General features: G+C 44.4%; 1 protein-coding gene across 3 annotated transcripts in view; it reads right to left on the bottom strand.

Annotated features, from left to right (window-relative positions):
* The window catches only part of Chd6 (chromodomain helicase DNA binding protein 6), a 158,190-nt gene that overhangs the window by 4,455 nt on the left and 129,301 nt on the right, over positions 1–24,434 (bottom strand). For 2 of the 3 annotated variants that reach the window (XM_041670129.1, XM_041670130.1), the window contains exons 28-36: positions 18,895–18,955; positions 18,093–18,309; positions 16,336–16,544; positions 13,495–15,066; positions 10,230–10,381; positions 9,652–9,858; positions 8,337–8,789; positions 5,817–6,005; positions 4,777–4,896 (exon numbers count right to left, since the gene is read on the bottom strand). In XM_041670129.1, coding sequence (XP_041526063.1) covers positions 4,777–4,896; positions 5,817–6,005; positions 8,337–8,789; positions 9,652–9,858; positions 10,230–10,381; positions 13,495–15,066; positions 16,336–16,544; positions 18,093–18,309; positions 18,895–18,955 — 3,180 coding nt within the window. The remainder of the gene's footprint in view (positions 1–4,776; positions 4,897–5,816; positions 6,006–8,336; positions 8,790–9,651; positions 9,859–10,229; positions 10,382–13,494; positions 15,067–16,335; positions 16,545–18,092; positions 18,310–18,894; positions 18,956–24,434) is intronic. The other variant, XM_041670131.1, reaches the window with a different exon arrangement.

The following is a 24,434-nucleotide window of genomic DNA, read 5'->3' as shown; positions in this document are numbered from 1 at the left end:
TGAAAGGAGAGAAATCTGTTTCCTCCACAGGAAGAAGTGATCTCTCTTTCCATTTGCTGCCTGCAATCCCTGGGCCGTGGACAACTGCACACACCTTTCTCTGCTGTCCTGCACTGTTGTGTGTCTCTGCTCTGTTAGTTTATCACATAATATAGAGCCACAGGATTAAAACACCCTTGTGCTGTTGAGCAGTCTCAGTCTTTTCTCATAAAAAGGGCGCGCGCGCGCGCACACACACACACACACACACACACGCACACACACACGAGACCCCACTACCCTGTATTTCCTCCTTATATTCATGTTACAACCTTCCTTTAACTCTGGCAAGGTTGAAAACAGAATGGTCAGAGCACCAGTGACGGGTCTTGTGAAACTGGGTGTGCCCTGTGGATACAATGTCAAGGCAGTGCACCTGTGCAGAGGAGCCTAGCATCTCTGAGCTGATCTGGTGCCTCTTCCTGAGAACCTGAAGGGAGGGGCTCCACAGCTGCCTGGGAACCAGAGACAGTGTTCTGGCTACACTCCTCAGGAGAGCAGAAAAGAGGAAAAAGGAGGCGCAAGTCTTACAACAGATACACAGGGCCAGAGGAATCCTATTATTAGGGCCTAGAGCCTTACTCAGACCATGGGCTTTTGAGCAGGTAAGGAATCTACTTACCACTTCCTGAGGCTGGTATAAGAACTTTACTCACAGCTCTGGCATGAGCCATTGCTTTCACTGCCCCTCTTCCTCCAAAACAATTTAAAAAAAAAACAAAAAACAAAAACCCTACAATGCCCAACAGAGCTCTGCTTAAAGAGCAGTGACGGCTGCTGGTGACACTGGTTTCAGGCTCTCAGAGAGCTATGAGGACAGGCATAGAGGGCTCCAAGAGAGGCTCCTAGAATGCTCAGCAAGGGGTGACAGTGACAGGAAGAGCCGCAGTAGAAATGCCGCAGGACAGTCCAACCCGAGGCTCCATCACCTTGTCTCAACTTATTGTCACACCCTGAATCAGTACGACAGGGTAGCATCCCAGAGAACTAACAATTCACAGGCACGTGACTCAAATGCTTGAGTCCCCAGAGATAGCTATCTTTTGAAGTGCTATACCTGTCCTTCAATTTACCAAAGAATATTTCAGGAAAAAAAAAGTTATGGACAAAAATACTTTTGATGGCAACTCTGAGAGTTCTTCAGAAAGCTTTGGTTTGTATCATAGAGCTGGAAGGCACCTCTTCAACAGCAACAGGAGTCTTTCCCTCTCAGAACTGAGTGGCAAGGACTACTGTGGCAGAGCTGGGAGGGACTGAGTAGGAGAAGCACCCAGGCTCTTTTCATCCTACACCATGCCATATGCCTCTATTCCAATATGCCAGGATGGTTTGTCCTGGAGTGCCCGGCAAGTGCTCACCCCCGTTTTGGGTTAATCACGAGAAGTAAACTCCTGGCTGCTTATTTCTAAAGAGACAATAGGGTCTGAAGGATGGGACTCAGCTAAGAGGATGATTTTCTACCAGCCTGTCTTGAGCTCACCAATACAAACCACTTTGCTCTTGGCCTCTGTCTATACCATGCCATCTTGATCCCTTGCTTGTTAATAATCCCTTTTGCTAAGCACAACTGTATTTCAAAGCTTATCTGAGGCCTTTCTCTGCAGTCTGCCTTCAGCTGAGAGTCTAGGAGAGGTCCCAGGGAGTCTTCTTCCTTTACACTACACATACTCTAATTCTTCCCATAACTCTCTAATGTGAAGGGCACATTCCACCTCCAAGGTCTTTCTGTTGAGAGATAGGTTCAGCACTTGATAATAAAACCTTGTCCCAATTTTTAACAACCTGCTGTAAGAAAGACCTTTACCATAATTTAAACCAGTGGTTCTCAACCTTCCTAATACTGCGACCCTTTAATACAGTTCTTCATGTTGTGGTAACCCCAAGCATGAAATTATTTTTGTTAGTACTTCATAATTAATTTTGTTATTGTTATGAACCATAATGCAAATATCCTGTATTTAACCCCTGTGAAAGGGTTGTGACCCACAGGTTGAGAAGCACTGATTTAAACTAAGTTCCTTCCCAGGGTAACTCATTTATGACTCTGGCCTCCCTGGTCCTGCCCACCAGGTGCAAAGGGCTCCTCAGGCTCTAGGAGGTCTAAAACCATCCTCTCTTTGCCCTTGTTGAGAGCCACAGATTTAGCAGGAGCACAGGGGCCTCAGAGAAACCAGAGCATGATGGGAAGGTGGAGGCTGCTCTTTCTTTTCTCCTCAGGTATGGAGAGCAAATGAGCCTGGGGGAAGAGAATGATCCATGTACACTGTGGGACACATGGGTAAAGGAAGTCAACCCACACCACTTCCTGTGCAAGTGCTACTTCAGCCACGCAGATGCTGCCCACCACAGACAGCTGCCCCTCCCAGCAGCACTGCGACCACACACAGCAGTTAAATCGGGCTTTGGCAGTTCTCCATCCTGGTAATTATACCCTGGGGAGCAAACCTGCTTCCTCTTCTAGAAGAGGCCTGGACAGAGCGCAGGGAGAGCAAGAAGAGTGGAGGTGAGACTGCTTTGCAGATGACCTCATGGGTTCTGACCAGAGAACAGCCTCATCGACAGATGATGGCGTTTGTCCTCAAACTCTTGGGCAGAAGCAATGAAAGGATGGGGACCAAATCATTCTCATCACTCTTACAAAGGCATATCCAGAAAACACTGGGTAAAAACAGACCCGGTAACTAAATGGTTAAAAATCTCCAAAGCAAAGCAAAGCCAAACAATGCCAGGTCTAAAGGCCATTTCTGGAATCACTGGTAAAATCTGAGAGTGACGCTGGCAGCACAGTCTATCAATCTTCACATGTGTGACAGTGGTGATAACAAGGTAGGTAGTTATAGTGTATCTGTAACAAACAGATGAAGACCTCACCATATGCTAAATGTGTAGAGATGCAGCTGATAAGCAACCACTGCACCCCGGGCATTACAAAGTCAAGTCTCACTGCCCTTGGTGCTACATGAACGTCACCCAGACTGGAGCACATATAGCAGGACGCTGAGTTCACACTAAGTTCCTTACCAGCTTTTAATCTATTTTTAGAAGGGGGAGGGTTTCTGCCTTGGGCTTTGAATGTTCACATCCCACCCCAAAGCTGGGTGGCAGTGAGGGCTTTACAGTGATGAGATCATGGGGCCAACTCCTTATGGATGGGATTAGTGCCCTCCTAAGAGATCCCAGAAGAGCTTATTTGTCCTTATTTGTGTGGGTGCAGCAAAATGTTTATGAATATTGGGCCTCACTAGATACTTGACTTTCAATTTCTCAGCCTTGAGAACAATAGGAAACAAGTTTCTGCTGTTTATTGCTTTTGCTACACCCACTGAATGGTGTAAGGGCCCCTTTGGGAGAGAAGAGGCAGCCTGCTTTGAAAGCTGCAGAGCTACTGCCCATCTACGTTTTAGGAAGGCTGAGCAGTCCCGAGCGCCAGGCAGACAAAAACTTCCTGTTCTTGCCTCAGTGTAGAAAAGGGACCTCAGACGCAGCAAATGTGTTTATTTCATAAAGGAAGGCGATGCACCATAGAGAGGAGGTTGGCTTGCAAGATTAGAAAGGGGTTTGCTGGCAAAAGGGTCAACACTTGTGAAGTAGCGGTGAGCAGTACTTTCCAGGACTGTGAGGGAAACTGCTGGGCATGTAGGAACTGGAGGTCTTCCCCTGGCCTTCCATAAACACTACGTGCTGAGGCACAGGACAAGACTGGGCAAGGGTAGATAGGACAGAAACAGAAGCGGGTCTGTGGGTAACACAAGGTCCAAGAATAACAGCCTTGCTGAGAACAAAGCAAGAAAAGGGTAGGAATGGAGGACAGACCTGAGTGACCAGGCCTGGCTGCGCTGTGGCAGCCGATCCAGAGGAATGAAGGCAGCTGCCTGTGGAGCTGCTGAGAGAGTGGCAAAACCAGTGGCAGCTCCTTTCTGCAGAGGACCTGACTAGGGTGGGCAGTGTTTGCAGTTCAGTAAGAAATCACTCTCCCACAATCCCACCAAGGCAGCTGATGCAGGGAACGCTGTGGCTTGGCTAAAGAGCTGGAGAGTCCAGGAGAGCTTAAATTTATGGGAAAGCTGGGGAAGAGCAAGTGCCTCTACCTCTGGATGCACTGAGAGATAAAATGCTCATGATGTGCTGTGGACCCAAAGTTTCCTAAGGGAAAAGTCACTACCGCCCCCTTGAGGTTAGGACTTTTCTGTCTCAAACTTGTATCCATCTGTAAGCTATAATTAACTCAGATTCGTTAGACTCCAAGTATTCTGAGGATGTCTTTGAAGCTGGTTCCAGTCTTATGATTCTATATTAGGAAGAGGGTAGTGCTCAGAGTCAGCTGTTTTTCATTGCCCGTGCAGAAGCACTAGGAAGAAATGTCTTACTTAAATGGTCATTAAAAACTTAGGTAAGACATGCCTGTTTCCATCATGGCATCTATTAAATTTGAAACAACAGAGTGACATCTAGGGCTAAGGATTTTTATCCCTTGTAATCTCTACAAATAGTAGAAAAAAAGATTTTGGAATGGTTTAACAAACTGTTCAGGAGGCGGAGACGGGAAAGCTCAGGAGACACAGATCCTCGACAAGGTCTGGGCACTTACAGCAGTTAAAGCTTTCTGTGCTGGCCTCCTGTCCCTGGAAACACACCATCCCGCTACCCACTGCTCACACTTGGCTTTCTCTCAAGTGTGCACGATATGGCACAGTTAAGATGGTTCCCTTGCTCCCACACTCAGTGCCCTCTTCCTACCCTCAGTCCTGGCTCCTTGGGGACAGCAGAAACTCTTTCTTCTCCACTCAGAGAGGGGATGTCTAATTTTCCAGGTTCTTTGCAGCGTGGTCTCCTCTGCTTGGGTTTGTCTGAAAAACTCTAGGAGGCAAATGGAGAAAATGTTACAGAACATTCTGCCACAGTCTGATATGGGTGGTGCTTTACCCAGAACTCTACACCAAGCCTAACTGCTCTCCTCCAGGTATCAGAACTCAGACAGCAGGCTGGGAAACAAGCTGCGGCCAGGCCTTGACTGGGGTTGGGGGGCATCACTGCAGCAGTGCTCACCCTTCTGAGTCTCTCTTCACTGTTACCTCACTAGCTGGTTCTGGAGTCGTGTGTGTGTGCATCTAGGATATGTGCTCCTGTCCTGTGGATTTATCTTAAGGAACAGATGGGGTTGGCACAAACCAAGAATGAACGCCAGTGCTTAGGAGCCCTCCTGCAGGTTCCTAACTGGGAGGAAACAAAGAAGAGGAAAAGGCATCTAGGTGACTTCAATGAAGTCCACCAGAGCAACAGAGAAAAGAGCCTTCTGCAGAAGCAAGAATAAATTAACTTGGAAAAATTTCATCAAGTGGTAGAGTTTATACAACCTAAAGATTCATCTGTGAACTTAAGATGTCATGTGGTCACTTCTGGGGAGATATGAGGGGGTGAACTTAAGTCAAATTCTGTTCTTGTAACTTTTGCATGTAAACTTATTGGTATGCTCTAGCAATTTCTGTTACTGGAGAATTTAAACATTAAAAACTAAAACAAAAAGATAATCTTTAAAATGATGTTCTTGTTAGGTGGTGGTAGTGCACACCTTTAATTCCAGCACTCAGGATGCAGAGGCAGTCAGATCTCTTGAGTTTGAGGCCAGAATGAGTTTCAGGACAGCCAAGGGAAAAAATGAAAAAGTTCTCAACACAGATTTCTTCCAAATAGTTCCCACCTTCTAGTTTCCCTCAGCAGAAATTTCCCTAAGTTTTCAGTGAGCTAACTGGTCTGGGATAATAGGAGCCAACACTTACTGCCCCAAAGCCAGGGACATCCAAGGAGTAGTCAGCTTGTTGCCGCAGCCAGTCAAGTAGGCTCTTGCTGGGAACAGCTTTCTCAGTCTGGTCGTTGGCTGCTGCTGGCTCAGGAGCTGAGGAAGCAGCTCCTGGCCCTTCAGGGTGTGTAGTGCTTAGGGTAGTCTGCCCCGAATCTTCATGGACTTCCTAGATTAAGAAAAAATGAGCACATGTAGATAATCATGGAAGGATAAAATGAGTTCCTGAAACACCAATCTCTACATTAGTCATGCCGATCATGGGTCTACTGTAGAACATGTAGGTGTTCATTGGTCATGCTGATCATGGGTCTACTTTAGAACATGTAGGTGTTCTTTGACTTTTCCATCTGCTCCCAAACCATTATCAACACTGGGTGTTTGAATGTGAACCCACTGAACTAATGACTGCTCACTGCTCCTGCAAATGCTAGGTGTGCACCACTGGAATGCCTTTCACCTGTCTACTCAGCAGGCTTGACCTCCATCCTAAAGCTCCACCCCTTTGTCATCATCACTCACTGTCCCTAGACACTGCCTCCCAGACTTCTTACATCCCAGAAAATTAGATGCAGAGGTTTGCTCACCTTTTCCTCCTCTGTGGTTTGGATGTGTGTCTTATTCAGCTCTGAAACACCAAAACCTATATAGGTCTGATAAAATCCTACAGTAGTGCTATTAGTGCTTGTATCTACAAATTTAAAAACTATCCAGAAAAGAAAATATGTATTTTTTTCTTCCAGTGACTCCTTTGGAATACTATGAGCACAAGAGGAAAATCACTGCTTTGTATTTTCAGAAAAGAAGCACATGCCTTTAGCAGTGGGGAGAACACACTCAGAATGTACATAGTTGGTAAGTACAGAGCTTTGTTTATATACATGAGGACCCGAGTTCAGTCCTAAGAACCCATGAGTTTTTTGTTTTTTAAAACCAGAATGACCAAGAAAGATGGCTCAGTGATTAAGAGTACCTACATGGCAGCCCATAACTATCTGTAGCTCCAGTTCCAGGGAATCACTGCCCTCTTCCAGACTCTGTGGATCAGGCATATGCATACAGTGCATACATACACATTTAAGCAAAACACTCTAACATATAGAATAGGAATAAGTAAACCTAAACTCCCTCACCAAAACACAAGACTTCAAACAAACAAACAACAACAAACACAAGCTTGTACCATCAGAGCTGAGAAAGTGGGAAGGAGTGCATCCCTGGGGCTCACTACACAGCCAGTCTGGCCTAACTGACAAGTTTCCAGGTAAGTGAGAGCCTAGTCTCAAAAAACCAAAAGGCGGATGTGCCTGAAGCCTAATACCCAAGGATGTCTTCTGGCCTCCATGTGTTCATGCTAGTGTGTTCATGTACGTGTACACACACACACACACACACACACACACACACGCTTCAACTAGCTTGAAGGAAGGAGGTGTTGTTGTGGATGCCTCAGACCAATGGAATCTGGACAGGTAGACTGAAGGGTCCTACTGACCCTGGTGGCTGAGGCAGGAGGGTCAAGCACGACCACAAATTGGAGACTGAGATACCACCACCCCTGCCCACCTTAAAAAAGGGGGGGGGTGTTAAGATATATGTTAAATATCAGACTATTAAATGAAAACACAAAACAAATAGTAAAATTATTGTGTAGGACTAGACAGGGAAAAAGATACGCCCCTTCTACCTCTCAAATTATATACAAAATCTGAGAGGAAGACACAATTCAAATGACACAGTTCACCATTGATGTTCTCAGTATATAGAAAACAAGGCCCTCTAATTTCCTGCCGTCACTCAAGGGCTCCTTTTTAAAAGCTTTTACGCTTCAGGTAATCATTTTTTTTTAGAGCCGTTGTGAGGCTTCAATTATGAAAGATTCCAAACACATTACACACTCAGTAAATATTATTCTATTGAAATTATGAAATATGAATATCTACTTTTAGGACTCAAGATTAAAAAAGGATCAGCCTCCTCAATGGTTTACAATGCTCTTCTCTGAGTTTAGAATGTACTACTTCTCTATGATCTCTAGGTATCTTCTCAGAGGCTGTCTATAGATGATTTAGAGAGAGCAGAGTATAGTTCAGTGGTGTGCCCATATCAGTGCCAGATATCAAGGCCAGAATCAACCTTCCATGTCCCACATTTCAGCTCCTGGAGAGTCTCACTATGCTGAGGGAATGCCGCCTGTCACCTGGCCTTGCTATTCAATTGCTTGCCAATGGCTCTTTTTTGAAACACTGGAAGATTTGGGTTGCTTCTATTTGAAATAAGACCCTTTGGTTCACTTTTCCAGGCTGCATGCATATTAAGGGCCACCGATGGGTGGTTAGTATTACCTATTCTAGAAAAGATGGAAGGCATTTCATAATGATAGAAAACAAGGACAACTTAAGTAGGTGTGAAAGATCTGTAATTAAAACAGTTGGTATCTGAAGAATAAATTTGTTTCTCTATGTACAATGGTTTTTACCTAATGGACTCATATACCTACCAGAATTCCAGCCTGAAGTGTTTGCTCCTTCAAAAAGATGAGGTCCATTCCTCCTTCAATATGTTTTCTCCTCCCTCTCCGCCTTCTCATGGCAGCATCATCTCTCCTGAGGCTTCCATTGACGATCTGTCCAGTTACTGGGTGGATTAGGCCAGCTTGCAGAATTCCAGACAAGTCCATACCTAGGGCTCCTTGAAGTGAACCGATAGCCCCAATCTTAGGGGTGCTGGTGTTCACTGGGAAAGGGGATGTGGCTCCTGGGGACCCCTCTGATGAGCAGGAGAGGTCTATAGCTGACTCCCCATGCCAGCCATTGAGGACAATGGGGGGACGCCCATGGGTAGCAGAGTATTGTTCTAGGCTCCGAGCTTTGGCATCCCTTTCCACCTCAAACTCATAGGGACGTCTGTGCTTTTGTTCATCTTTTGTGAATACTGGGGCTAAGAAGCTCTCCTGTGAACACACACAGCAAAAAGTTTGAATGTAACTTCTGTGACCAAACACCAGTTTCTTCTCCAGGCCTCACTTCCTCAGGACTTGTATTATTTCTAGTTATCTTCTCTGTGACCTCAAGGCTCCTCAAACATTAGTGCTAAACCACCATATGGCTTATTAAATCTAGAGTCTACTTTGGTGAATCTACACTTTTAACAGGCTTTGGACTGTACTGTGGTCGCGAGCTCAAACCTAGTGATTCTCAGCCTTAATTGCATATCAGAATCATTTGGGAAGTTAAAGCAAAAGCAACTCAATATCCAAGCTGCACCAGACCAAGTAAACCAGAGCCAGCAGTTTTTCAAGGTCCCTACCCAAGTCTAAGATGCAGTCAAACAGACTCGGCGTGTGCTAACACCCCCTAAGTCACTCACCTTCCCTCCATATACATATCCCTTTCTGCCTTGATTTCATTATTGATATCTATTGCTGCCATCCTCTGGCCTCTAAGGGAAGACACCTGTTCTTTCCTCAAGTCATCGCTGCCAAGTTAGTTCCTTTCTCATCCTCTAACCTGCAGCCTAGAACTTTTTCTTTGCAGCATCCTTACTTGGTATGCTACTCTTCTTTCTTTGCTTCCCCCGACAACCTGCAGGCTCTACTTTAGGTACAAAGCTCTGCTTTTACTTCATTTTATTTTGTACCAAAGCTTTTAATAGCTCGTCACAGTCTACAGAATAAGGTGCAGAGTCCAAATTAACAGTAGCTACCTGACTAAAAACCCAAACCAAAACTCCTAAATACTTGTTGAGTAAAGGACTTAATGGAAAGTGGGCGTGGCTACCGTTCTTTGGTAGTCCGCCATCAGCTGTAACCTCACCTTCTGGATCTGGGCTGCCAATGCTGCACCACTGCTGAAGCCATGTTCTGCTGCTTCTGGCTCTGAGAGGCTGTTTCGAAAACCTGCACTGCTGTTTAAAATTGGCGTGGGCAGTGCACCTGACGGCTCATACTGTTGGCTGGAGGGCCACTTCCCCTTTAACACCACATGGCAAATATTATCTAAGCGGTTAATTATCACACGATCCTGGGGGAAAAAATAGCAACCCTGAGGAATAAGTTTCAAGTTATCCAATTCTGCAAAGTCCCTGAGAGCAAGGTCAAGTTTTTCATGAAGAGCTGACCAGAGATGAGTTCTCAGATGCATTCACTACATAACCTATAAATAAATGTCAAGGTCTAGAAAATAAAGAGTAAAAAAGTGCTATGACTGAAGATTCATTCCCTCTTATGGTTTAATTAGTCTGGTGAATATAATTTTTCTTTTTCTTAGTGCATCATCTTTAATGTCAAATGTACATAGCTAAGTTTGTCTGATAGATGAATTTTATAAAGTTTAATGCAAAGGAATCAAAGCTGGGAACGCCCTGAGTGGAGGATGCAAGCTCTGGAAGATACCTTTGGCCATTCTGAGAAGGAATACAAGGTTTTCTCCTGCAGCAGCTGAGCAATGGTGGGAGCCCGCACTTCCTGTGCCTCTTCCCCAAGGTCTCCTGCAATGCCTGATGTCGAGCTCTTACTCTCTTCCTCAGAGTATTTTCCTGGGTAGTCTGGAAAGACAGGTTAAAAAACAAACAAACAAACAAACAACTAGATATTTGGGAAATGCTAGTGATGTGAGGGTCTGGACATTTAAATCTGTCTCTTTTGTTTTCAATTAGTCCACTCAGTGCTAGCTTACTTTAAGTAAACTACAAATTGTCATGTTTTCTATCTTCAAGAGACCTAAATTGTTAAACCATAGAGGCAAATCCTGCTTGGGGCCTCTGAGGCAAGCAGTCATCTAAGACTACCTAAACATGCTGGTTTAGTGGACAAGAAGACTAAACACTGTAATACTTGACAGTTTGAAAGGATCGTCTAAGATATGAAATGTGATAGACCAAGAGAGATGAAGTCATGGACTTTCCAACAAAGCTCCAAGTTTCATATACAAAATAAGGCAAATGAGCCAGGAGCTTTACTGTTAGCATAAGTAAAGGAAAAGGATTTTTGCTATTTTGAGACAAGATCTCATTACGTAGCCTTGGTTGGCCTGGAACTCACTGTTGAATTGGTTTTGAACTCAAACAGATCTACCTACCTCTGTTTCCCCAGTGCTTGGATTACAAGTGTGTGCCATCATGCCAGGCAAGGTCAAAGTTAATTGTTAAGTGTGGCCTGGAATGTCAAAGACCTACTACTTAGCAATGAGAGAGCATGAGCAGAGGGCAGCGAGATGTCCAGGGTGGAGACTTGGACCTCTTTTCCCAACAAGGAATGTGTGAGTTTTACTTCTGACTGTGCAATGAGCCTCCCAGAAGCCAGAGCAGCTCCTTCCTCGGAGCAGCTTTGCTAGGACTGGCAGATCTGAGCTCTCAGCGTTCTCCCTGCCTCACAGGGGAGATAGCAAACAACCAACTATGGAGGAACAGCCAGAGTGCGGCAGTGCTGTACAAAGTACAAACATACAGAACATGGTGGCTCACGTGAGTAATCTCAACATTCCAGAGGCCAAAGAAGAAGACTGGGACCCCAACCCCAAGAATAAAACGTCCAAAGAGAAGAAAACATGATATGATGATGGGGAACAACAAGAAAGGCTTATCCTAAGCAGGTTAATACACAGGGAATCGGTGTGCAGGTGAGGAAGCAGGTGAGGGGAGGGAAAGGCATGCTAGGGAACCAAGACAGCCAGGAGTAAGGATAAGCATGAAGCTGGAGGCAGGAACCACCTAAGTTACCCAGAGTTGTAGACATAAAACTGGATTTAGCTCTGGAGTCAACAGAAGCATAGCTGAAAGGTTTGAAGCAAGGGGCAGACCCTAAAGGAGCACAGGTAAGCTACTGCTCTTTCAGGACGGCAGGGTTTCTAGTTTCCAGAGTGGGCTCACTCGCCTGCACTACCTCTTCTGCACCTCTGTAGGCAGTGTCCTCCAGGGTCTGCACTGCACCGGTACTTATCCAATTATCACAAAGCTGCCAGCCTCACTGACCCCAGAATAAAGGAGGAACGTCTCTGTCCTCTAACCCACACTTACCCTGTGCTCATCTGTCTCAATTTTCAATACCTCATCTTTTTGATTCATTCATTCATTCATTCATTCACCACAACAGGGTCCAAAAAGTGTTATGAATCTAATTTGATGCATGGCACGATCTTTGTTGGCCTGGGTAAAAAGGAAGCCTGGGGCATGGTCACAGACAGGTCCTCCTGGCCTTATTTGACCACAAGTCCATTAGGTAATTTTCAGTTCAGTTTCCAAGTCTTTACTGTAGTGACTATATAAATTTTAACTTGGGTTCAATTAGTTACTAATCACAGTGACAAAAACTTTAAGGTAGGAGTTTTTTAAAAAATGGCTATATGGGTTAAGGAGATGGCTCAGTGGGGCAAACTACTGTGCAAAATTACTATGAAAGCATCAAAACCTGAATTTGGATTCCCAGACCTGACCCCACATAAAAGCTGGGCATGGTGGCCTACCACCAATGCTGGGAAATCCGAGGAGATAGGCTAATCCCAGGGGCTCACTGGGATCTAACTGAAAGGTGAGCTCCAGATGGAGAGTGATCAACTGTGGCCTCCACACACGATTTCACAGGTGAGTGCACCTGCACATACACCTTCAGTGGCAGGTAGAAGGCACATATGTGTACATACATATACACCAAATACACATACACAAATAAAAATTAAAAAACAAAAAGAAGCTACATAACCCAAGATGGTCAGTCTTTTCTTCTCTAATAGAGGTCATGCTTGTCTCACTCCTGGAACACCACACTCAGCACCAGACAATGGCAATGATAAATGACCTACTTCATTCACCCTCTTAGCCCTCTTGAACCTAAGGAAGTAAACACCACTGCAGTTGTTCATCAGAGCCCCTCATCACCGGATGTATGTTCCCACAAAGCATAAAAAATTTCAGTCACCCATAATTTTTAACTTCTAAAATTCCTTTTTGAGACAGGGTCTCATTGCATACTCTGGCTGGTTCTGAACTCAAGAAATCCACCTGCCTCTGCCCCGAGTGTCAGATGAAAGGTGTGTGTCACCACATCAGGCCTGCAATTCCTTCTAACTTGAGTCCCCATTAAGATTTCCCTATTTTAAAAGATCACACCTATGCTTCCAGTTGTTTATAACTGTTTTTATTCGTGTTCAGTTCTGAAAGAAATCTAACACAAATGCCCTGACATAAAGCACAGGGTTTTGACGATGACACGAACAACTGCTTTCTATGCTCACCTCAACAAAGGCCAACTTGACTTGTATTTTTGGAGTTCCTGCAAATTAATGGCACCTGTATTAGTTGCAGGTCTCTGAGGTCCCAAAGCTGCTCTATTTCAGCTAGTTCGATACATCTAGTGCAGGAACAAAGCATTTCCCTGGGTGCCAGTTTGCATCTTCTGCACACTCACACATACACGTACACAGTCCCTGCTACACCATACGGTTGATGCAGTAGAGGCACTGTGACTGTATATAGTCACCCCCAGTTCTCTGAAGTGATCAAACTGAACTGCTCTGCTGAATCTCTATATCAAGACCTGTACCTTGTGGTTTTACCCATGCAGTGTGGGTAGGTAGGTCCATTTTAGGAGTGAAAACTAGCAACCATGGCTTCCCCAGCACCCCTCTTCCCATCACATGAGTATACAATTCTGTATACTGTACCTTGACTGTGGCAGGTTCCATCTTTCTCATAATCATCTTTATTCTCAAAATCCATGTCTTCTGGTTTGGGCTCAATTCCCTCAGGAACATACATGGAGAAACTCTTTCCCCCCTCTGCACTTTCTTTCCAGGGTTCTTTTAAAAGCTCATGCTTCAGTTTAAATGGCTCTGTTGGAATAATGGCAGGCTCACCTTCCACTGTAGTATTATTGGCCTTGCTTCTGTACAGGTCTGGTTGATAAGCCTTGAGTTTCTCTACTTCAGACTCCTCACTCCCCAGGCCATGTGCCCACCTTTCCATGTGTTTGCAGTGGCACTGACTGGCTGAGGGAGGAAAGGCCCTCTGTGGTCCAGGAGTCTGGCTTACCACCTCCAGGCTTCCTTTCTTGGCTTCATCCTGGTGGAAACAGAGGTTCTTTCCCCTTGGGATGTTTGCACTGGGCCTGGTGAAATGCAAGCCCTCTGGCTTTTCTGTGGTGCTTGCTACTATGGCTAAAGTTTCATCCTCATTTTCTTCCTCTTCCTCATCACTCTGGTTCTGACTCAAAATCAACTTACTTTCTAGACTCTTGTTTTCTAATAAGTCAATTAACTGCTGATCTGATGACATTTTTCTTCTGGAGTCACACACGCTAAGGCTGCACAGATCTACAAACCCACTTTCGTGTCCTGTATCTAAGGTAGGGGATAAGCATTTGGCCTCTAGGTGGCCCGTGCCTTCAGGTCTCTGTCCTGTCTCACTGCAGCAGGGTTCCCCTTCTTTTGAGATAGAGATCAACAAATGTTTTCCATTTTTAATGTTCATTTTAGCTACTCCTGCTTCTAAGCTGCTCATTAGAGAGTTTGAAGCGATTTCTGCCTCAATGCCAGCAGGTTGGCAGCTCTCATCTCTGCTGGCTGAGACGGTGACAACATCTTTCCTGGACTGTGTGTTGGTACTTGGGGTCTCCTGAAAAGAGAGTGGCTCTCGGCTGAGTCCTGTCTTACCATACATCATGCTCTCCAAGGACTCGGGCAGCAAGCTTTCGTCATGGTCGATAGAAATGACCTCCTGAACTTTGGAAATAAAGTTTTCACAAGTTATGTCAGATAAGCTGCCCTCAGGCAGACAGAGATGATCGTCCCTGTTTTCCATTTTCACCAGATTCTCTGGCTCACTTTCCAGGGACTCTGAAGTCCTCCTCATTTGGGAATAAGTAAGAGATTCATATAGTTTAGAATTGTTCTGGTAAAGGCAACAGAGACTTCCAGGTGCCTGTGAGTCAGTTCTTTTGTGTTGGGCATAGTTTCTGTAGGCATCTAGGAAGGATAACTGGGGGTCGTTCATGATGTAATAGTCAGTGCGGTTGAGCCCATGTTTGGCAGTGCCGATGAGCAGGTCTCGATCATGTTTCCCACATTCCCACCAGACTGGGAGGTAGAGGCTGGGCCTGCAAAGCTGGAGGCGCTCATGTAGCTGTGGACACCTGAGCACTTGCTCACGGACTTTCCTCAGCAGTTCAATGCGGTACAGAGTTTTTGCTGCCCGCTCCTCAGTGATGGGTTCAACATAGATGTTGGCATCAGAGGAACCTGGAGAGAAAGATACACAGAACTTACTACATGAGGCTGCTATAAATACTTCCTGTACCCTCAGTATGGCATTTTAGGTGTGAGCACCTACTAAAACTGGAAACCAAAGACAAATGGGTGCAGAAAAACAACAGTTCCCACTTATAAGCCAATACTATGAGCTCTCACTAAGTTCACAATTTGTTCTCCAGTTCTCAAAAAAATAAAAAAATCCTGATCACTTCTCTTTTAAGGACAATGAGCCTGTGCTCAGAAAAGTCATTTTGCTTACGGTAGCAAGGCAGAGTTCAAATCCAGGTCTCACTGAGATGACTCTAAGATCTAAATTAGCTCCTTGACTTGAAACCAAGGAGAGGTTCAGTGCTCGTCTCTGCTTTCCTAACATGTGACAATATGGCCCAGGACACCTCAGGCTGAAGAGACTGGAGGGAATCTGTGTGAAACTTCAACCAGGGAGAAACATCAGAAGGGTTGCCTATTGGAGCAGATGTTTAAATGACAGTCATTTATCTTATCCGAGCCAATATATAGAAAATTACTTAAAGTTCCTAATGTCTCATTCAAAAATAGTATAAAGAGTTCCTAATGTCTCACTTAAAGATAAGATTTATTTATTTTATGTACATGGGCACTTTGAATATATGTAAGTGTACACATACATGCTTGGTGCCATCAGAGCTCTGAAGAAGGTGTTAGATCCCCTGCAACTGGAGCTACAGATGCTTGTGAGCTACTAGCTACTATGCGGGTGCTGTGAACTAAACTCAGGTCCTCTACAAGAGCAGTAAGTGCTTTTTTATTTATTTACTTTTTTTTTTTGGAGACAGGGTTCCTCTGTAGCTTTGGGGTCTGTCCTGGAACTAGCTCTTGCAGATCAGGCTGGCTTCAAAGTCACAGAGATCTGCCTGCCTCTGCCTCCTGAATGATGAGATTAAAGGTGTGCACCACCACCGCCTGGCCACAATAAGTGCTCTTAATCACTGAGCCATCTCTCCAGCCCTTCGATCTTGATCTAAAAGACTAAACCCTATACTTTGAATAGCATAGTTAATGTCAATCTCTTAGTATTTCTGTGAAATTTTAATTGAAATTCAATTTTCACAGAAGTTACACCTTTGGGGATTCAGAGATCTGAATGAGAAGATCAGACCTCTGACAACCTACTCATCTTTATCAGAATTCTTCAGATTCCAGTTTTGTAGTTCAGCCAGAGTAATTCTGCAATTTGAACCTTAACATTTGTCTCCACAGTGACGAGAGTTTTCTCACCATCATCTTTCCATGTGGGAAGACGACACACATTCCGGCACATGGCTACAAAACTATAAAAGTAGTGCTCCAGGCTCTCATCTGACTTCTTGTCCAAACGGGAGATGATGCGGAACTGTGTCCAGTCAAAGGCTTTCTTTTCTTGGTCATACACAACGCCAAAGGAAGACACTGTTCTATAGAAGTCGGCTTGTTCTCTTCTAGTCCACCTGAAAATTAATCAGAAGAAAAGTGAACTGTTTTTTCTACCTGATCCTGAATTCAAGATCCGCCTGCTTTCCTTTTTCTGAGTGTGGGGGTTATGGGTCTATATTACAATGCTTGGCTTATTCTTTTATTAAGAACGTCAACAATTATTTAAGAACATGCTGTAGAAGCCTGTAAAATCCAAAGCACAGGTGAACTGCCTTGTGTATTTTACTAATTACCTTTAAGCTATGTTAGGTGGAAAGCCTTACATCCCACTCTCAAAGAGGGAACTGCGTTCAAATCTTCAGCTCTTCTGGTGTTGATCACTCTATACCAAAGCCAAGTATCTCTTTGCTATCTCTTGGTCATCAACTTAAGGATTTTTCTAGTTAAACTTTCACTTGTAGGGAGATAAGGACTCAAGATACTTACGTACTTACTTTGTCTTTTACTCTTTCCCTCATGACAACACAGAACAGACTCTTGCCCCATCTCAGTCAACCTCTCCCCCTTACACAGGACACTGGGACTGAGAAGGCGAGGGTTCCCACTCTTGGGTTCCCTTTAGCTTTCTCCCTATTATTTGGGCAGGCGGCCTTAGTCAGTCACCTTCTCTGGGACACAGAGGTCCTCACAGGATTCAGACAGTGACTCGGAGGGCAGGTAAGCTCCTGTCACCAGTCTTTATGATAGGTTCTTGGGTATGGTGCTCTGCCTTATATGGGAACAAAGGGTGGGATGAGAGGTCAGCGGGGAGTGAGAAAAAGGAAGGTGCTCGCAGCTGCGCCAGGCGGACTTCCCAATTTCATGACCTCAGAGGGAGTATGGCGAAGTAATTAAATTTGTTATGATTTAATTTTCTGGGTGTTGCACCAGAAGAAAAAGGATATAAAGACTGAGAACTGCAGCTCCACTGTGTTCATTCCTAGCCTGCACTGGCCTATGGCAGCCTTTGTAGCTTAACTCTCAAGTCTAGTGACTACAAGTAATAAGTACCTTCTTTTTGGCCTTGTATTTTATATGTATTTATTGATCTTACAATCTTGACTAAAAACAAGATTATAGTAAGACAGCTTCAACAAACTATTTCTTTAGTTATAAAAATCAGGGAATTTGAAATGGTATGACCTATATCAGTGTGATGTTTTAAAGTTGCATTTTCAAGAACTGGGGTCTGAGCCAGGCGGTGGTGGCACACACCTTTAATCCTAGCATTTGGGAGTCAGATGCAGAGGCGGGCAGATCTCTGTGGGTTCGAGGCCAGTCTGGTCTACAGAGCAACTTCCAGGACAGGCTCCAAAGCTACAGAGAAACCCTGTCTTGGAAAACCAAGGGGAAAAAAGGGTCTGATTTCGGGAGGAATATGAAGTTAGAAAGTCTTATGATTAGGCATTGTGCACAGAGGGTTCTAGATCTATTAGCCTCCTACTCACCACTGGAAGAAATTCTGAAGACAATCTAACTGTCACATGGGAACTAACCCACGAACCTCCACCTATAAGCCTTTCCCTTGTCATCTTTACCCCGTGACCAATTAGTTTAGCATGCTTTCTTGCTTTGGCTGTTACCTTTTTTGGGCTTCCTTGTTGATGAGGTCCATTTCTGAAGTTCTCCTGAACACGTCCTCCTGAACCCAGTATCCTTGATTACCTGGGCCTAGAATTTCAGGTCGGCAGAGCTCCTTGCGATTGCAGCGCTGGTAAATAGTAACCAGACGCCGGAGTCGAGCAGTGAGAGCAGATGAAACTGGCCAGGGTGATTTGTCTGGGTTGGAGCCATCCTGGGCTTCAAACATCAGTGAGGAGATTAGTATTTACAAATGCAAATACAAGAGGGACTTTGCTTCGTTTGTTTAAATACAAAGACAACAGGCTTTAGTGACTTTAAAGCAGCTGCTTTAACATTAACCAGGAGTGAGGCTAGTGGGAAAGGCAGCAATTTTGCTTTAGAAACAGCTTTATATTGTGGTCAGTGCTGTTCTCACTCAAATATACACCTCTTTCTGAATGGCAAAGTTGCTCTACAGAAAGAAAAGAGCAAAAAATCTGTTGTCTTCTTCACATAGAGTCATGGCTTCTGTGTAGCTGACCTTTCCAACCACCAAAGCCCCAGCCAAGTCTGAACTCAGATACAGAACAGCCCACATCAATGAAATTACAGTCCCTTCTTTACTATCCAGATTCTATCCTAAAAACACCACTTGTTTAACTTTTGCATTTTGAAGTCAAGAGACATGTGTCACTCTAGGGAAGCTTAATACAGGTCAATTTACTTGGAAGTCTCCTTAAAGATAACATTGACTTCATAGAAATTCTACAGTAACTATAAACTGAGACCTTACTTTTCTTTGCCTGCAGGACACAGTCTCACCTGCCTGGCTGTCATCCTTCTTTTCACCAAAAATGCCATCACTTCCATCACTGGGGCTCGCCTAGGGATAAATGAAGCCATTGCATCAGCGAAACTGCAGCCCATAAGAAACTCCCTGAGAAAGGCTCTTCTACAAGGACTATGCATGCACAGGGAGCCTGTGGGCATCATAAGAGAGGACCTCACAGACACAGCTTACTCCAGCAGTTTGTCTAAAGGGACCTCCCCAGGGCATCTTCCCACAGAGAATCAGGCCAAGGGACAGCAAACTCAATTAGGGTTTATAAGCACCATGTCAGTGTTAGCTGTAAATTTAAATATCAGCTCACGATTTCATACTGTCATCTAACAAAGAACATGCCTGCATTTCTGTTTTGCACTGTGAAAAAGTGTCAGGCTAACTAACATTCATTCATATGGAAATGGACACTATTTTTATAAAGCATGACTGCTCCAGACATGGGCCCTAGCAGGGTAACGTCTCAGAAACTTAAAATGAAGGAAGATCTGAAGCTCCAGACAAGTCTGAAGTTGTCAGTGCATTCATGAAGCTGCATGAACAGACTGTTTCATTAACTCCACCCTGTCTCGGGTGAAACGTCACAGATGATGGTTTGGAATCTGGAAAGAAGATGACACTTCTTAAAATGCAGAACCATCACTCTCTAACCGCCATCTTTTGGCCCAAATGATGATGCAGAATGAGCTCAGGATTCAAGGCTATATCATGTTACAACACAGGAAAAAGAGAACAAGAGACAGCGGACCACAGCATGCATTCATTTTTGTGGTATATTTAAGCCCAAATTAAGAATGGTATATTTATAAGAGGGTAAGAAACAGAAGACCGTGACAGTGAGTGAAAGGGCTTCCTGTCCAGGAAATTCACTATCTGGTGCTGATTGAAAGCATTTGGTGTATCCTAGATAGGAGACAGGTGCTGCAACACAGTGAAAGTGGACAGACACATACAGGTTCAAGTAATTAAAACCCAAAAACATTCTTTAAGGCCCCTGAAACTATGTATGAATCTGAAAGAGAAAACTCTTGAGAAAGCAAAGAGAAGTCAGTCCATTTCCTGAACACACACTTATCCTGTGTAGAACGGTAGTAACAAACCCGTTATACTATGGCTTGTCTGGTTATGCCAACCATCTCCTGAGACATTACTATCTGTGAGAAACAGCTCGGTGAGCCCTCAGGGTCTCAGGCTAACAAATGGACTTCAAACAAAGGTAGTCTGATTTGAGGACCAAGTTATTTAAGAAAGGGCACTAAGAATTGCAGATAAAAATCTGCTTTGGAGAGTGAAAAGATACTTAGAACTGGGAAGCACTAGCTAAGTTCCCTCCTAGGGTCCAGAACCGTTTCCTGCCATTTAACACAGAGCAGAAACCTGAGGATGACCTAAGGTGCCATTCTGAAATGACATCTAACTGTGCCACCTCACTTTACTCTTTAGGGAGGTAAGAAAAACAAAAACTTCCCTACCTCATTTTGTATATCTTAGGGCCAGAAAAAAACCTTTATTGTCCAGAATATCTGTAGGGTTCTTTGAATGCTGACATTTATAATTGCAGATATTGGCAGGAGAAAAATATTTTACGTTTATAAAATGTGGGTGGTAGGCACCAGATGGAGAGAATTCCCTATGATGGCAGCGAATGAGGGCATGCCCAACAGGACGCCAGTGTGGTATGAGGTAAGCATGCAGCTTTCCCCTCCAATCTATCCAGCAGTTTCTCCTGGTGAAGTCAGTGAACAATCCTTGAGCAAACAGTCAAGCAGGAAAGGCTTTGGTATTAGCAAGTGCCTTTTTCAGTGGCCTGTCTTCTCTTGTAAAGCATTTCTCCGTAATGGAATGACAAGACGTGGTCAAGCTGTCACTGAATGTGAGTTTGATGCACAGGAAGCCAACAGGCCTTGGTACACAAAAAACCTTACAGTTGAGCTCACAGTCTAACATGGCACACCAGTTTCTGCTTACATGGGGAAAACATGTTCATCTTAGAAATATGAGTTGATTTCAGGTAAGGGGCCCCAGAGTGCTGACAACATTGACAGAAAGCACACAATTTCTCCATCCTGAGAGAACAAAAGCCCTCTGTTCTTTAGCTTTGGGCAAGTTGCTTCATTCTCTCTGAAGTGCCTTTCTTCTTTTTTAGCCTTTCTAGGGTGATGGGGAATATAATGAGTACAAGGATGTGAAGTGTTTAACCACACATGGCAGTGGGGAGAGAAGGAGTATTCAGCCTGACCAGACCATCACTTAGCTTCTCTTTTACCTGAAGTGCATGCTCTTATGGAGACTCCAGAGTATAACCAGCAGCAATAACAGCACCGCCGAGGGGCCACAGACTGGAGTCAGTACTGCACAGCATTTTCTTTATTGTAACAAGTCATTTAGACAGGAGAGAGTACGGCGTGGTGGCTGGGAACATTACCCAATTGCAAATAGTCATGGATGGTGAAGGCCAAAGATCGGAGAGGACTACTGAGGATGTGGATTATATACACTATGCCCCTCCACAGCACAGAAGCCAGTTAAAGGCCACAGCTACATATATGATACTTCCTCAGAGGACTGGGAGATGTTTCCTTACTCAAAACTAGAAGTCCTAGTCTCCTTTTCTTATGGCTGCCCCTCCAGGCCTGGATGCCTCCCAGATTTTGTCTTGGAAAGGAAGAGGTGTCCACAACACAGACTTGGTGTGATCTGTACACATAGGGGATTTCTTCTATGCCCTTACAAACCCCAGTGCCAACACAGCAGGTAGCCATATAGACCGAGTATCTTTTAAGTGTCAGGAACTGTGCTAGGCTCCAGGACTACAATAGTGAACAAAACAGAAACCTTAAGCCCTGGAGTTCTGTCTAGTGGGTGTGAGGGACAAGTAAGCAGGGGCTATGCCGAGCCACAGGCAATGTAGAACATCAGCCAGGTGCTGCTGGTGGAGGTCTAGGAGGTGACTCTGACACTGAAGGGTCTACAGGAGTCTGCAGAACACATACAGGCAATAAAAGGTCTGAAGGCAGAGTCAAAAAAGCCCCACTGATGTTTTCATTTCGCAGGAAAATCAAGCATTCTACCTTTGCATAGACGGTGCGAAAAGCAGGCACTGAAACAAATGTCATAAAGTTCACGTGTTTAGAAAGAGGTGAGCAGGTGAAGATCCTGCTCTTGTGTCCTTTGGTTGTAGGACTTGTGCACCTGACTGAGACTGTGTGAGCTCTAATCCCCTACAATGAGGATAAGAATGATGCCTAATTAAAAGGAAGACATGTTTGTAATCATGAACAAAATTTACACACAAATAATGCTGAGTTCAGAGTATCTCAAACTCCTTAACTCACAAGAAATAGGTTCTCGTTCAGTTCCTAACTAACGTTTTCTTAGAGTAGGTTTTGACCATTTAAGGCATAAAATTTTCTGACAAGTTTTTTCCCCTTCTCCCTAACCTCCCATTGGCTGCAACTTTCATCCTATTACAGACTTTCTATTTTAGAAAGTACAGGAGACCCAGCCCAGACATTTGCGGTTGAAACTGCAGCACACAAATAGAGTGCCTATCTGTCACAAGGTAATGTGCTAACTAACAAAAGCTGTGTAATGGAAATGTTACTTTCCCAACATAGCACACAGGTTTGATAGAGACTTCTGACCATTCTGGGCTTGATACCATTTGTAACCTTACTGCTAGTTAAATGTTTACTGATCGTAAGGACCACAGACATTAAAATAGAGACAGGAGGAGAACACTGCGTTACTTCCATAGTCCCTGCTACCCTTAAAATCTCTGATTGTAACTTTTCTTTTTTCCCCTCCAAGACAGGGTTTCTCTGTCACTTTGCCTGTCCTGGAACTAGCTCCCTCGTAGAGCAGGCTGGCCTTGAACTCAAAGATCTGCCTGCCTCTGCCTCCTGAGTGCTGGGATTAAAGGCGTGCACCACCACAGCCTGGCCTGATTGTCACATTTTGAGAGAACTGGAGTTTGCTTTTGAGTTAAAAGAGTAGCAAGGAACTGGAGCTGATCTTTGATAATCAATATAAAGGAATTAGGGTCTGGACAGGACAGGTCTGCTGTGCTCATGAACTCAAAGTAGCTGTGGTTGCCTGAAAAGGATTAAGCCAGTCAGCATTCACACAGAGCGGGAGGTGCTCATGCTCCTACTCCTCATGGAGGAGCTGCTGACAGCTATGATTTCTGGGGGAGGGGGACAGCTTTCTTTCAAAGGTGTGGCCCCCCAAAACTGGACTCATACATTATTTTAAAAAAACAAAAAGAGTACATAAAGTTGGGAAAAGATAGAAAGTGGATCAGGGAGGGGTTGGGGGAAGAGTGGGGAAACTGAATATGATCAAAATACATCATATATAATTCTCAAAGAATTAAAAAAGTACTGTATTAAAAATATTTCCCTTGAAAAGAGACTTAAGGAGATCAACAGAGTAACCAATGTCAAGAATTCAAAATCTCACCACAGAGTGCACAGGGCCATGGGATGGTACAGCAGTGACGACTTGTGTTTGTCTAACCAGTCTATTTGTCCACGTGGGGAGCCCCACTTGGCGGAGTCAAAGGGTTATTGAGTAGATGACAGGTTGTTTTTGTAACTTTCTCGGGTGCCGCCACCGCTATGCCTCCTAATACAACAGCTGTGGGGTTCTTTCCACAGCCCTTTGGTGGTGTGTTTTATACTTACTGGGTACACAGGTAGCTGTGGATGGTCAGGAAGGTGATTTCTGCCTATACTTTACATTACTCAATCTGACATGGGATTCTCAGTCACAAAAACAGCCTTTTACACAGACAGCTACCTTGGATTTCAAAGCAGATTAAAAGCAAGCTGGTTGCCCCTAGAGATAAATACATGAGGTCATTTTCCCAGGTGTTGTTTTACTGACTCAAGGCCAGAGCTTGAAGCAACTTTAGATATAACTTCCTGCGGCAATGGACCATTCTGCACTCCCCAACCTCAAGGTTCATCCAATTGTTTACTGTCTGGGAAACCTCACCAACTTAGAAATATGTGCATGGGTTAATATGACATTTCTAGCCTAAGAGAAACTCCATGAGTTATCTGGAGTTTGGTTGGGCCTGAAAAATGTAACTTCTAATTGTTCAGAGTGTGGCTGTGAAAGAAGACAGAGAGCAGAGCAAGGCGGCAGAGGACAGGCAGCGCGATGCAGAGATGTGGAGCTGATTAGGGAGAAGCTGCTAAAGAGGCACTGGGAGGAGAGAGCAGAGTTTTGTTTTTAAGTAGTAAAGAGAAAGTTACCATCAGAAAGAGTCTGCGTTTCTTTTTCCCCCTCAGATAGAAAAAGTCTAACCTTTTGATAGACAGGAAATTTCCCTAAGTTATTACTGCATTCGTGGATTTTCTTATTTACTCTGGTGCTGACGGGAGGCTGGTCCTCCAAGTCAGCAACAACAGAGGAAACAAAGTTTTCTGGTCCTTGTGGGACAGAAAAAAAGCTAAGTGGAATTCAGAGAATCAAGTGTGAGGTACAGAATGGATCAGTGTGAGGCAGTAACCAT

Source organism: Microtus oregoni, unplaced genomic scaffold (genome assembly GCF_018167655.1).
Source record: "Microtus oregoni isolate MIOR12 unplaced genomic scaffold, Mior012 000020F_ref0000438, whole genome shotgun sequence".
Lineage (NCBI taxonomy): Eukaryota > Metazoa > Chordata > Mammalia > Rodentia > Cricetidae > Microtus > Microtus oregoni.
This window is presented reverse-complemented; position numbering and strand designations above follow the sequence as displayed.